The sequence below is a fragment of the Grus americana genome, chromosome 3, assembly GCF_028858705.1.
Source record: "Grus americana isolate bGruAme1 chromosome 3, bGruAme1.mat, whole genome shotgun sequence".
In the NCBI taxonomy this organism is placed as follows: domain Eukaryota; kingdom Metazoa; phylum Chordata; class Aves; order Gruiformes; family Gruidae; genus Grus; species Grus americana.
Genome location: NC_072854.1, coordinates 97788689 through 97801463, shown reverse-complemented (window position 1 = coordinate 97801463; position 12775 = coordinate 97788689). Strand labels below are relative to the sequence as shown.

The 12775-nt window shown below is 40.7% G+C and overlaps 1 protein-coding gene across 8 annotated transcripts in view; it reads right to left on the bottom strand.

The window, feature by feature from the left end:
- Window positions 1–12775, bottom strand: part of THADA (THADA armadillo repeat containing) — a 167381-nt gene that overhangs the window by 23180 nt on the left and 131426 nt on the right. For 7 of the 8 annotated variants that reach the window (XM_054819825.1, XM_054819822.1, XM_054819824.1 and 4 more), the window contains 2 exons: window positions 8918–9062; window positions 5798–5929 (listed from right to left, as the gene is read on the bottom strand). In XM_054819825.1, coding sequence (XP_054675800.1) covers window positions 5798–5929; window positions 8918–9062 — 277 coding nt within the window. Of the gene's footprint in view, window positions 1–5797; window positions 5930–8917; window positions 9063–12775 lie in introns of those variants that run through there. The other variant, XM_054819826.1, reaches the window with a different exon arrangement.

Below are 12775 nucleotides of genomic sequence, written 5' to 3'. Positions count from 1 at the left end.
AAATGCCAACAAGCACTTGAGGCAACAATTAAAATAAAGTATCTTTCTTTACTGTTTCCTGTGCAATATGTAGGGTGCTCTTATCGTGCAGCTGACAGCTACCAATGACAACGGTATTTTTAGCGTTTTAGGTTTGCCCAGCTCTTAGCTGTTTCACTACCAACCGGAGCAGATTAAATCTGAGTCACTTGTCCTGAAATACTTCATGGATCAGTCCTAAAGGACATTTGGGGTACAAGTTGTGGGATCATGCCAGTCACCCATGATTTGCTGATATCACCTGCGGTGTTGATGATGAATGCCAGACCATTCTGCGGCGTTAACATCACACAGACCATGTTATCTCTTATCTCTCACTCAAGTGATTTACTAGATCTTAGGGCACATATGTATGAAAACTTCTGCACAGCTTTAGGTTCACTGAGGAAGATTTTTAGAGGATAGGAACACGAAACATAAATCTGAGCAGGATTTCTTCTCTCCTTGTCCCTTTCAAACGTTATTATCATTAGTCTGATCTTAACTTCTCCTTTCCTAACTCTGCTAAGGCTTATCTACACCACCGCCACCACAAAATTCCCATGCAAATAAGCCTTCTTGCACACACCTTCATGATAACAGACACCTACTCCAGATTAATGAAGAAGTTTATTTTGAATTTACCTTCTATATTCATGATCTGTGGGGGAAAAAAAAAATAGAGGTACAAGAAACAAGCAGCTTTGCTTTTCTTCATGCCAAGGAGACAGCATGGTTCGCAAAGAGAAAGGTTCTATGCAGTCAAATGCTACAGCCTAGAAAGGAAGTCAAAGTCACCTTGAAAATGTTTCAGTTCTTTCATCTAATGAAATAATATTTTTTCTTTCCTCCCCAAGCAGCACATTTTAACTCCTCTCTTTACTCACATTTAGTCCGATACAGAAAGATAGGGCTGAGATACTATGGGCCACTAAACCACAGGTCGATACCCAGCAATGAAGACTTCCACAAGAATCTCAGCCCAATCTGCCCTGTAGAACAGTGCTGCTCCCTTCCCAAGAGGATGCCCTTCAGAAGGGGGAGCCAGCTTCTTTAAACCAGCCAGCTAATAATGGTTTTTTGCTGGTGAATCAAAAAATAAGACATTGGTCATTTTCAGTGATTATATTTTCTGAAGATAAAAAGTAGAATCTCTCAGGAAAGGAACAACCATCAAGAGAAGAACAGAGAGCTTTGCACTGCCTTTTGTTCAGAAACTCCTGGCACAGGAGTATCAGCTATTGCTTATTTCTTAAGCGTGTGAAACGGGAACAGAAGGAAAAGGATTAATGTATCTGAACTTTTGGCCAGCGGATTTAATCAGCAATATGTTCAAAAATGACTACATCATTTATAGCCCAAATCCTATCCTCAGAATTACTCAAGAACTAAGGGAAGTAACAACAACAACATCGGACCAATTTTCAAAGGCGCTTACAACACATCTACTGCCGGTGGTGCTCAAGAGTGGGCCATTGATCTAGCCTGTGCCGAACAACGCTCTGCTGCAGCCACCCAGCTCCGGGCTAACTTGCTCATCTCTACGCTATACTGCTGTTTCACAATCAACGTAGCAAAAGGATCCTGAAGGCCTAAATTATATTTGAGAAGAATATTTAGGCTGTTAAATCATTCAGGCACTTTCAAAAGATTTACTCAAGTTCGCAAATCTAATTGCTCGTCTAAGCTTGATTCAGCTCAATTTTAAATATCAGCTAAATCGGTGCTAATGCTGACAACACTAAAAATGCTCTTAAACCCATTTAAGGTTAATTTGGTATTTTACCAACATAAAGGTTAAGCTGACTAAAGGTATTTTTAAATACAGAATTTTATAAAATTGAACTGGCTTAGCTATAATAGTAAAAAATAGTTTATTCAAACTTCTGTAATACTGACAAGCTCATAACTTTGCTTAAGGTAAGACTTCTCTAGATAAAAAAAAAGCCAGAGAGGAAAATGACACCAATGAATACAGGATTTTTTTCTAGCACTGAATTACTTTAATTTTTCATGATATTCAGTAAAGCAACCATCAGTAGAGAAAGCAAACTCCTATTTCCCTGACTTAAATGATCACCTTTCTTGTAAGGAGTAACCCTCTTGGATAAGAAATGCTGCTGTGAATAGGTCTAGACTTTACACAGCCATGGGTCACTAATTTAATTAGATTTCAAAGCAGCTATTCTACATTTACACTGAATACAATACTTCCTGTACCCTCCCTCATACTAAAAGGAATAAAACAATCCCCCAGAAGTTTACACCTCAATGCATGAGGAAACAACAACAAAGTGTACATACAATACCTTGAGTTACAGATGGGGTTTATATTGTTCAAGTTATTAGGAAAACCGTAACTACCTGCTAAGTTGGTATTTTTAGCATGGAAAACAAAAGGTTTTCTCCTTTCTAGTGAAACAGGATTCTGTTTGACCTGCTCTGCTCAGAGAATGACTGCTGTCAGCCAACTTCCCCTCCTAATTATGAGCTTTTACAAATATTACAAAATTAAATCAAGCTTCTCTGTATGAATAAAAGAAATTTTTTAAAAAAAAAAACTTTACTGGTAACAGTGGAAGTCCTCGCCTTCTATAAAACCCAGTAGGTTCTGTAGGGGTTTTCTTGGAGGGGTAAGGGTAGGGTAGAGTGAGGACAGGAGCCTTGCTGTTCCATATCAGCATTTGGGCTGCTGAGCTTTTCTCCTTCCAAACGAAAATGCAGGCTGGAATTTTCACTGGGTTCTTGTATCCCGTTTGTTACCCTGCATTTCAGACTCTGCAAGGTTACTGCTCTCATCATTTGAGTGATCCAAAGCTGCACGGATTAGTTACTGGAGGAAACTGGGGGGGGTTGTACTCACCAAAAGCTATGAGGACAAGAAACCAAGTTCTTGTTCTCTTCCAGGAGCTCACAAACATTTCAAAGACTTACACAATATAGGAGCTGTTACTGGAAGTGAAACTACGCTAACAGACTGGATGATTTGCCTCCAGATTCACCGTCTGTAAATGACCTGAAAATACCTATTATTTGACACTATCATTCTGCTACACATTTGTACTGTTATTCAGCAACATGTACGTAAAGGAAAAATGGCTGTAACAACCATACGAACAATCTGTGCGAATAACTTTGTTATTATTAACAACAGTCCAACTTCACCCATCTTACTCTGCTGATGCAGAATACAAATTCAGTCTCGGTCCAGCTGTTAGACACACGTATACACCCTCTCACGCTCACAGGAAAACCAGATGCCAGCTTGTATCACGCACGAAGGGCAGGGGCAGTTGTCAGGCTATAATCAGGGGATCCTTTGGATCTCACACATAAATGGAATACTTAAAGTGTTGATTCCCTAAGCTGGCAACAGTTCTTCTGTAGGCAGCTACAGCCTACTACCTTACGAGCTGTGTACACAGCGAGAGTGAGAGTTTGTGAAGAGTGGGCATAACGATGCTAGTGCCAAAATTTCTGGCAAGTCCAGTGCTTGGATTTTGAGAGCTGCATTCCCACTCTGTGTACAGCAAATTAACAGCAGTAAAAGGTGAAACACATCCATAACCTCCTTCTACAGGGCAGTATTTCTGGAAATACAATGACAACTAGGATGTAAAAATTTTTGATGCACAAATGAAGCCGAAATTATAACAGTCTCTTTACTCTCTCTTGTTAGCTAGCGGTAATGGCAATGAAATAAAACTGAAACAATTACAGAACGTATGAAAATGGATTTCTAAACATCCATTCCTTTTTCTGAACTCTTGAGTCATCTTTCTTTCTGATTTCATGATAAAACTCCTAGGCAGTTTTACTTATTTGTCATCCTATTATGGAAATGAAAAGTCAGTCAATGTAAGATACCCAGCAATTTGTTATCAAATAAAACGTTTAAAGAGAGCTGGTTTATGGCTTCTAGTGAATTTCAGTGTATCAGCTTATACCTTTTAAAATCAGTGCTGTGATGAAAGAGCAGACTTTAATGGCATGAAAACTGAGAAAAAATGAGTAGATATTTGAACATAATTTAAAAAGTGCCAGGACAGAATACTGATGATCCATGAAACACCTAAACCCCAGACCCAAAGATACTGCATACTCTTATGTGCACACAAAAAGAAAGGGGGTAAATGGAAGTAACAAACAGCATTCCAAAGGTAAGCTTATTTTAATCTGGTTGTACACAAGCCACTGGGGCAAAACTCCTTGCTCTGCTTGGCAAAAAGCTAGAATGCAAAGCACAAAAAGTGAAAGGAGTTTAGTGGGGGAAAAAGAAAGTGCAGGAAGCAACAATAATAATGTAAAATAGAGGCAGAAAGAAACTGGATTCTATCATTTCAAAAGCAGTGGTTTTTGCTAATCACAGATGAAAGACACTGATTTCATTAAAAGCAGTTTAAGAGAAAGAACAGGAAGGCACAACGAAATATAACTAAGGGGTTAACGTAAGTTTGGGGAGGGAGTCCCTATCCTAATTAGGAACACAGTAAATAAAAAACAATTATGATGTTATTTCCTCAATTATGGCCACTTCTGCTTTACAAAGTGGTAAGTTATAACAGCAAGCACTGATGTGACTTTAGTATGAATTAGTAGGACAGAGCCCTAATCCAGTTACAGGGCAATATCTCTTGGCACAGGGATACAACAAGGAAGAAGGGAGAAGATACAAGGAGCCGGATACAAGGAGCCAGGGAGAAAATCCAGCATTGTATTATTTCCAGAGAGAGTACCATCTTGAGACATTTGAGGATGCCCCCAAAGGCCAGTGTCAGGGACCTGAGGCACACACATGCAGAGCCTCGTGATAGTCAGAGAACTGTAGCTGAGCCTAGATAAATTGCCAGAGCTGTGATGAGAGTGCTGGAATCAGAGCTGCGGGATTTAACAGGAAGATGAAAACCATCTGTAACACATCCGTCCTTTTACCTTCTCCTACCCCATAGCACTGTGCCTGAACAGAGCCAGCTCAAAAACATCTCCCACACGAGCGCATCCCTGGCTACTTCAGTCTACAGTGGTGGCAAATATACATTTTTACTGCCTTTTCTTATTTTATTTTTTTTAAAACCACAGAGCTGCTTTACTTCCTGCCTAGCAGAAGTTCACATGGAGATGGCCGACTACTTTGAACTGACTGCAGATAAGTTGGTACAGTGTTACTGGGTAGCACAGACCAGCAGGGACCACCAGAGAGAGATGAGCTTGGTAGCAAATTCTAGTTTGTTCACAACATACTGAAGAATGCGTCAGCAAAGACTCTCAAGTGAAGCACATGAATTACTTAAGCCTACTCAAGTTTTGTGGCTATTTTAAAATTAATAGGATTGAGTAAACTAGGACATGCAGACAAAAAGGCCCACATCCTTGAAAGCACATTGTGGGTATGCTGAGAATTGTCTTTGCTGATCTGGATCTAAATCAATTTCAAGGTCTAATAATGACTCTATCTCTCTGTGATCAGGCTGTCATCATGACCTGGGATTCCAAGACTGTCTTCCACTGCATTATATTAGACTGAAGTTGGTATTACAGAACTTTCAAAATGTGAAATTATATGATAGTTGACTCATCACAGCAAGAGCCATAAAGCTGAATACCGCTGTTGTCTTTTTTACATACCCATGTAACCATTTGCATATTATACCAAAAACAGTAAAAGCAAAATAATAAACCATGGTGGGTGTCAAACATCATAACTTGAAGTTTGTGATGAGAAAAGAAATACTTTTGTCTCCCAAGTATCCAATAATATTTAAAAGACAAGTTAACATACCTGTTCCTTTACTGCTCCTTCTTTCAGATTGTGCCACTTGTATAACCTCAGCAGCAGCATCCCTTACTACCAAATCTTCATTCTGCAGCAGCAGAACCACACATTTCCACATAGCAAGGGTATCGGACAGTCCTATATTTATTTATGGAGAAAAATTAGAATTCTATTTCTTACATGCATTCGAAGAAGTTACAGAGCTCTGTTTCCACACCTAAACACAACAAATGCAGTGAAACACTGAAACATGAGCAGGAGAAATGCATTGGCAAACCACTGGGAAGACAACCAGCAGTATGATCAAAATGTTTTCAGCATGTGTGAACTTTATCTAGGCAGTTGACTCAGCTTGGTTTAAACAGGGGGCAACAGATAAGAGAATGGACCTCACCCAATCCAGGTTCAGCTTTTAAGTCGTTAGTGCTCTGAATTTTCTACCATTTCTAGGAGTGCAGAATTCCTATGTGGCAACTGCAAAATTTTGCCACTGGAGATCAACCAACACACTGTGATCAGGGATTTGCTGTTGCAAACTGCCAGGAGCAAGGGCTGCCAAACCAGGTTTTGTTCAGATGCTCCAGCAGTGCTGGCCACAAATGCCATTCCCTGCAGGAAACAGAAAATTATCCCACCTCCCAGGGATCTACCCATCCCCTACTTCTCCCATACCCACCCCACCACTCACCAACATGCCCTGCCACCCTTATACCCACTCTCTGTTGGAAGCAAGCCAGGTTTAATCCATGGGGTAATTACCTGCACACAGTTAAGACTAATCAGAGATAACTGCCAAGAGGGAGGTGTTCATCTGCCGAAACAGGCAGACTCCACGTACCACCTCAGCAGCACATCTCACAAGCCACACTCCACTTGCAAACCCTTGTGCCATTTACTAGTACACTAAGGATGACGAGCTGAAGTCACAGGGCTGTGCTCATAGGTTTGCTGGGACACTTTTCAGCTGCTTTTTCAGCTCTCATTGAACATCCTCATTAAAGGAATCCCCTGGAAGGTCTCTTTTAGAGGGAGCCAGCTGTTAGATGTTACTTTCTGGTGATCACAGAGAACAATGGAGTTGGCGCTTCATAGCTGTGCTGGTTTTCTTCAAGCATGTTATCAACAGGCCTATCAGAGATTTGTATGCAAGGCTAGCCAGACAATTCATTGTATTTCACTGCTTGGCCAAAATTAATCGCTTGAGGCCTTACTACACAGGCAGAATCAGCATTCCTGTATTTCATATAACTTCCCCATGTGGGAATAGCATGGAGTATAATTATTTCAGAAAGAAGTTGCCTTTTTCTAGCTTGATACGCCCAAATACGTTATAGTGGCACAACCAGGACAGAATAATTACTCCCTTCTAGACACAATGGTCAGCTTTCCCACCTAGACAAGTTTCTACCATACCTCCAGGAGAGATGGAAGACTGCAAATGCATTTTCCAGAAAGACTTTTTCTGAACCCTCTGATGCAGAACAAGGCATAAAAGTCAAAGCTGTTCATATGTGCATAACCCCTTTAACTTTAAGGGAATGATTCTGGGGTTATAGCACTGCAGCTAAACACCAGATTATGCCCTTGATTTGCTAAACTTCTCAGTGCAGTACTTGACAATTTCACAGTTGTGAAGAAGCCCAGACTGACAATTCTAGGTAGCATGGAGGGTCAGTACTGCATTTTTCTTCCCCAGACCCAATTTTCAGAGCAAGGAATAGGTTCAAATAGTTTGCCCACTGAGGCCCTGGGGAGTTTTCTGTTGTGATTCGGTTTGGTTTGTTACTTTGCTTTGTTTTGTTAAAATTTTAAGCAGGATACAAACTGCTGCTAGTTTTTGTTTCAGGCCTTCCCATCTGCCTGATTGGAAAGCATGGAAACCAGCAACTGTTCTGACAAGATCAAAGAGGAAACTCTGCTCTCCATCAGCTACGGACCGGATCCAAATGGTGACAGACGAGAAGCACAGCATTTGGGAGTTTTTCACTCCAATACCTCCCCTGTCTTCATTTGATATAAAATGGTAATGTCTGTCCTACTAAGAGCTTTACGTAGATGGCAGAGGTCAAGATTTCCAGAGTCAATTCTATGAACATGTAATAATACAATGTCTACCTCATGCAACAAACAGATTTAGCTCTGTTAAATGTTACCAATACCTCTTAAAAGACATCTCAAAATAAATAGCTGACTTTTTAAAAACATCACTATCTACAGTTTAAGAAATACTACTATTCTTCTTGTCTAACAAAAATTTGTGTCCAGTCCATATAAGAGGACTTAAGCTACTCAAACTAAAAACATTTATGTAACTACATTGGAATAAAATATCACAGAAACTAAGTACTTAAAGCTGGCTGTCTTGTTCAGGATGCAAAATTTCTTTATCATCTATCACTACCTATTTTTGCATATCTCCTGGCCCTTTAGTCACAAAATCCCATTACTCACTGTTCACCAAAGGCAGCGGAAGGAGAAGAAAAAAAAAAAAAAGGCTAGAAGAAAAAACCCAATGTCTTCTGCACAACAGATCAGAAAATTCCACACAGCTTTGCCTCTCAGTCAGTAGTGTATTGTTGAATTAGGCTGTGTAGGTTTTTTTGTTTGTTGGTTGGTTTTCTAAAGCAACAGTCTAATGTTAACTTAAAAATTATTATATCTGGGAGGTATAATGTGACCCAATTATTAATCATTCTCATAGTAGAACACATCCCTCATTTCTAGACTGAGCTCTTTAATTTCAACATTCAGCCAGCACAGCTTTGGTACACTCACAGTGTTAAACCAAAAGCATGTCCAATAGAATACTTCAGAAAGATCCAAGTCAGAGAGCAATTGCAAGGCAGTAAATCTGTACAGCAACGTACAGTGGCCTGGAGACACAACAGCAGCTCATGCCCCCCTTCTGCAGAGTTATTGCAAGAAGCTCTGCACATGTGCTTTTTGTACCAGAATTTAAATAAGTCTGTTTAGTACATTAAATCCAATTGAAATTTTCAAAATGCCCTATTTGATGTAATTATGTTTTGACTGCGTGTAAATATTTATGCGTACAATACATTTTAAGTCATGTCTTAATGGGTTTCATCTAAAAAGATCCAGAAAATTAATGTTCAAACTACTCACCAAGAATGAGCTTTTCATTGATCAGAAGAAATGTTGTTATACTTTTAAGAACTTCAGCAGCTGCTAACAGCATCTCTGTCTGTTGCTCATCTCCACAAAAATAAACTATCAGTTGAACCCACTTATTCATGACTTCTTCTGAAATCTGAAGGTAGAGAACAGGTGAGAAGTATGCTGTACAATCTGACGTTACTGCTCACCAACTCATTAAACTATGGTCTGCCAAAAGGACGCTACTCATCAGTAAATGCAGGCGTTTTTCCAAGGTGGTGAATCCCAGATCTCCATTCAAAAATGGCCTCACTATGTCACAGACAGTTAAGATGGGAGATTTTCTTTCAGTCAGAGCAGTATTCATAGGCAATTCTCTCGCTCTGTCCCTTCACACCACACTCACCAATGACCACACAAGTCAAAGCATATCTTTGTGTCCTCAGTTCTTCTAAACATGCAAGCCAAAGACAAATATACTGGATGATAACAAAGAGCAGCAGTTCTCAGAAGCATCCTACATCTAGACACATACATATATCCGGAAGAACAATTAAGAGCATATGAACCATAGCATCAATCTTAGGCTTTGGTAATGATACAATGCTTGGTAAAGGGGTGAATGCAGCTCTATCTGTCTCCTCTGCAGATGCTGGGGATCGAAATTTTTTTTTAATAAGACTGCTGAAGTACCTTGGGTTTTGATAGTATGTGCATTCAAAACACTGAAGGAATCTCCATGTTGGCTGATACACAGCAAAGCTCGCTGTCCTAAAACATGAAGAATTAGAAAGAAGAACAGGGAAGAGAAATTTCCTGTTTCCAATAAAATCCAGTTGCCATCTTTTGGAAAACATTTAGTTCTCAGACATATGCTAGGAAAACTACTTCTCAGTAACAATGGGACAAAGCTTCGACTCTTTGCACTGCGTAGTGATGGCTACTAGATTTTTAATGGAAAGAAAAACCGTGCATTTTGCCCGTAACTCAAATAGCACTTCCAAGACTTGTCAACTCTGACCTCCACTGGGACAAGCTGGGCCATAACTGGGAAGAGAAAGTCCTGACTTCCATACGGGACCAAGAAAGAGCTGGGATCCCCTGCAAATGCCACTCTCAGGAGGGCAGCGGGTCAGTCAAGCTGCAGGAACCTCAAGTGCAAGTTAGTTAACAGACCATACAAACTGCAGGAGGTGGCATCCAGGCACAGCCACAAGCAAGTGTGCGCTATGGCAATTAGAAGGAAGCTCCAGAGGAAAAAAACCCTCACCCAAACAGACTGGGACCTCATGCACAGGAGAACAGGAAAACCAGCAGCAGCTTGACCTGGAGACACTTGAGGTATGTGCACCTAATTTTTTTTTTCCTCCTTTCTTTCCTTTTTTTACTTATTTTGAATTTTAATTTTTAATTAATTGTAATACTTTAATGTAAGTACATGGGCCAGACACATCCACAAAAGTACCAATGAAAAGGTCAGTTAAGTTAAGGCGCAGAGAAGCGCAGGACTCACTGAGGGATAAATGAGACATCAGTCATACTCTGCCTCATTCTGTGTGATACATGGCCATGTACCTACACTGCACAAAGGGATACAGCCAGAGCATTTCCTACTGATTCTGTAACAGGTTAAAAAAAAATAAAATTATTCCCCCAAGGTGTTACAATTACTCAAATTTTGAGCAGACACATGGGCTATCTAGAAAGACAGAATTTGACTTTTACCTTATGGAAGAGAAACAATCCCTTCTACAGATGCAAATAGTGAATGCAAGCCCAAAGAAATCATTTGGATGGAAAACTGACATACTTGCTTTTACAAAAAAAAAAAAGGAAAAAAGAAAAAAAGAAAAGCAGAAAGCACTCTGATGATTTACATGATTAGATGAAGTTGTTTTAGCATTACTGCAGTTAAGATTGTTACAGCATTTTTCATTAATTCCTTTTTGTAAATGAATACAGAACTTCAGAGCAATAACATGTTCCACATCTATTTCTGAAACCAGGTTTATATGCTTATTTTAATGTTTATAGCTTGAAGTCCTTGCATTTTGCCTTTCTTAAACAAAAAAGACTTAACATCATAATTCATGTTGCTAATTCATGATGCCATCCAGAGGGACCTTGACAGGCTGGGGAGGTGGGCCCGTGTGAACCGCATGAAGTTCAACAAGGCCAAGTGCAAAGTCCTGTACGTGGGTCGGTGCAATCCCAAGCACAACTACAGGCTGGGCGGGGAGTGGATTGAAAGCAGCCCCGAGGAGAAGGACTTGGGGGTACTGATTGATGAGAAGCTCAACATGAGCCGGCAGTGTGCGCTTGCAGCCCAGAAAGCCAACCGTGTCCTGGGCTGCATCAAAAGAAGTGTGACCAGCAGGTCGAGGGAGGTGATCCTGCCCCTCTACTCCGCTCTGGTGAGACCCCACCTGGAGTACTGCGTCCAGCTCTGGGGGCCCCAGTACAGGAGAGACATGGAGCTGTTGGAGCCAGTCCAGAGGAGGGCCATGGAGCTGATCAGAGGGCTGGAGCACCTCTCCTATGAGGACAGGCTGAGAGAGTTGGGATTGTTCAGCCTGGAGAAGAGAAGGCTCCAGGGAGATCTAATTGCGGCTTACCAGTACCTGAAGGGGCCTACAGGAAAGATGGTGAGGGACTGTTTATCAGGGAGTGTAGTGACAGGACAAGGGGGAATGGCCTTAAGCTGAAGGAGGGTAGATTTCAATGAGATGTTAGAAAGAAATTCTTTACTGTGGGAGTGGTGAGGTACTGGAACAGGTTGCCCAGAGAAGCTGTGGATGCCCCATCCCTGGAAGTGTTCAAGGCCAGGCTGGATGGGGCTTTGGGCAGCCTGGTCTAGTGGAGGGTGTCCCTGCCCATGGCAGGGGGGTTGGAACTAGATGGTCTTTGAGGTCCCTTCCAACCCAAACCATTCTATGAGTCTAATTCTTATGTGCAAACCTGTGGCTTCCTTTTTTATATATAATGAGACAAGATTATTAGCATACAATATGAATCAATTCTGCTGCACATTCTATAAAAAAACCCAGTTACAGTAGGAAAAAAAAAATCTTCATTTTAAAACACATCATGAGAATTTTGTCTATTTTTAAATATCCATTAAGTATTTTTTTTATCTTTGAAAACAATAAAAAGTTTAAAACTAGCACTAAAAGCTGCCTTAGCACTGGCTCTACACATACGTATGTGACACCACAGACTGAAAATTTAAAATCGAAAGAAATCTGAGCCAGTAATTTGTGCTGCTATAAATCTAAATTAAACAGTCTATAAAGAGGAACAGAGAACACAGAGCTTTGAATTTTAAAAGGGTTATTATATTTACTCTAGTGTTATAAAAATAAATTTTAAGAGGAAATTCAATGAGAAACTCCATGCAGACAACAAGATCAGACAGTGATTTTAGGCTGAGACTTGGCACAGTCATACTGCACACAGCAAGGAAGTGAACTGCACCCAACCACTGCTGCAGCTTCTTGCCTTCCCCTCGGATCTGCTCTCCTCCTGGCTCCCCAGCAATTATAAACCACAACAGAGTTGCACTTTAGTAAATGGACTGGATTCAGTACGTGCGTTAAACACTATAGGCATTTTTCTTTCCACATTATAGTGACTGTTTTGGATGCTCTCAGAAGTTGAAATTAATCCATCAGAAAAATCTACTTAAGTATTTCATAGAATCATAGAATGGATTGGGTTGGAAGGGACCTTAAAGATATCTAGTTCCAACCCCCCTGCCATGGGCAGGGACACCCTCCACTAGACCATGCTGCCCAAAGCCCCATCCAACCTGGCCTTAAACACTTCCAGGGATGGGGCATCCACAGCTTCTCTGGGCAACCTGTTCCA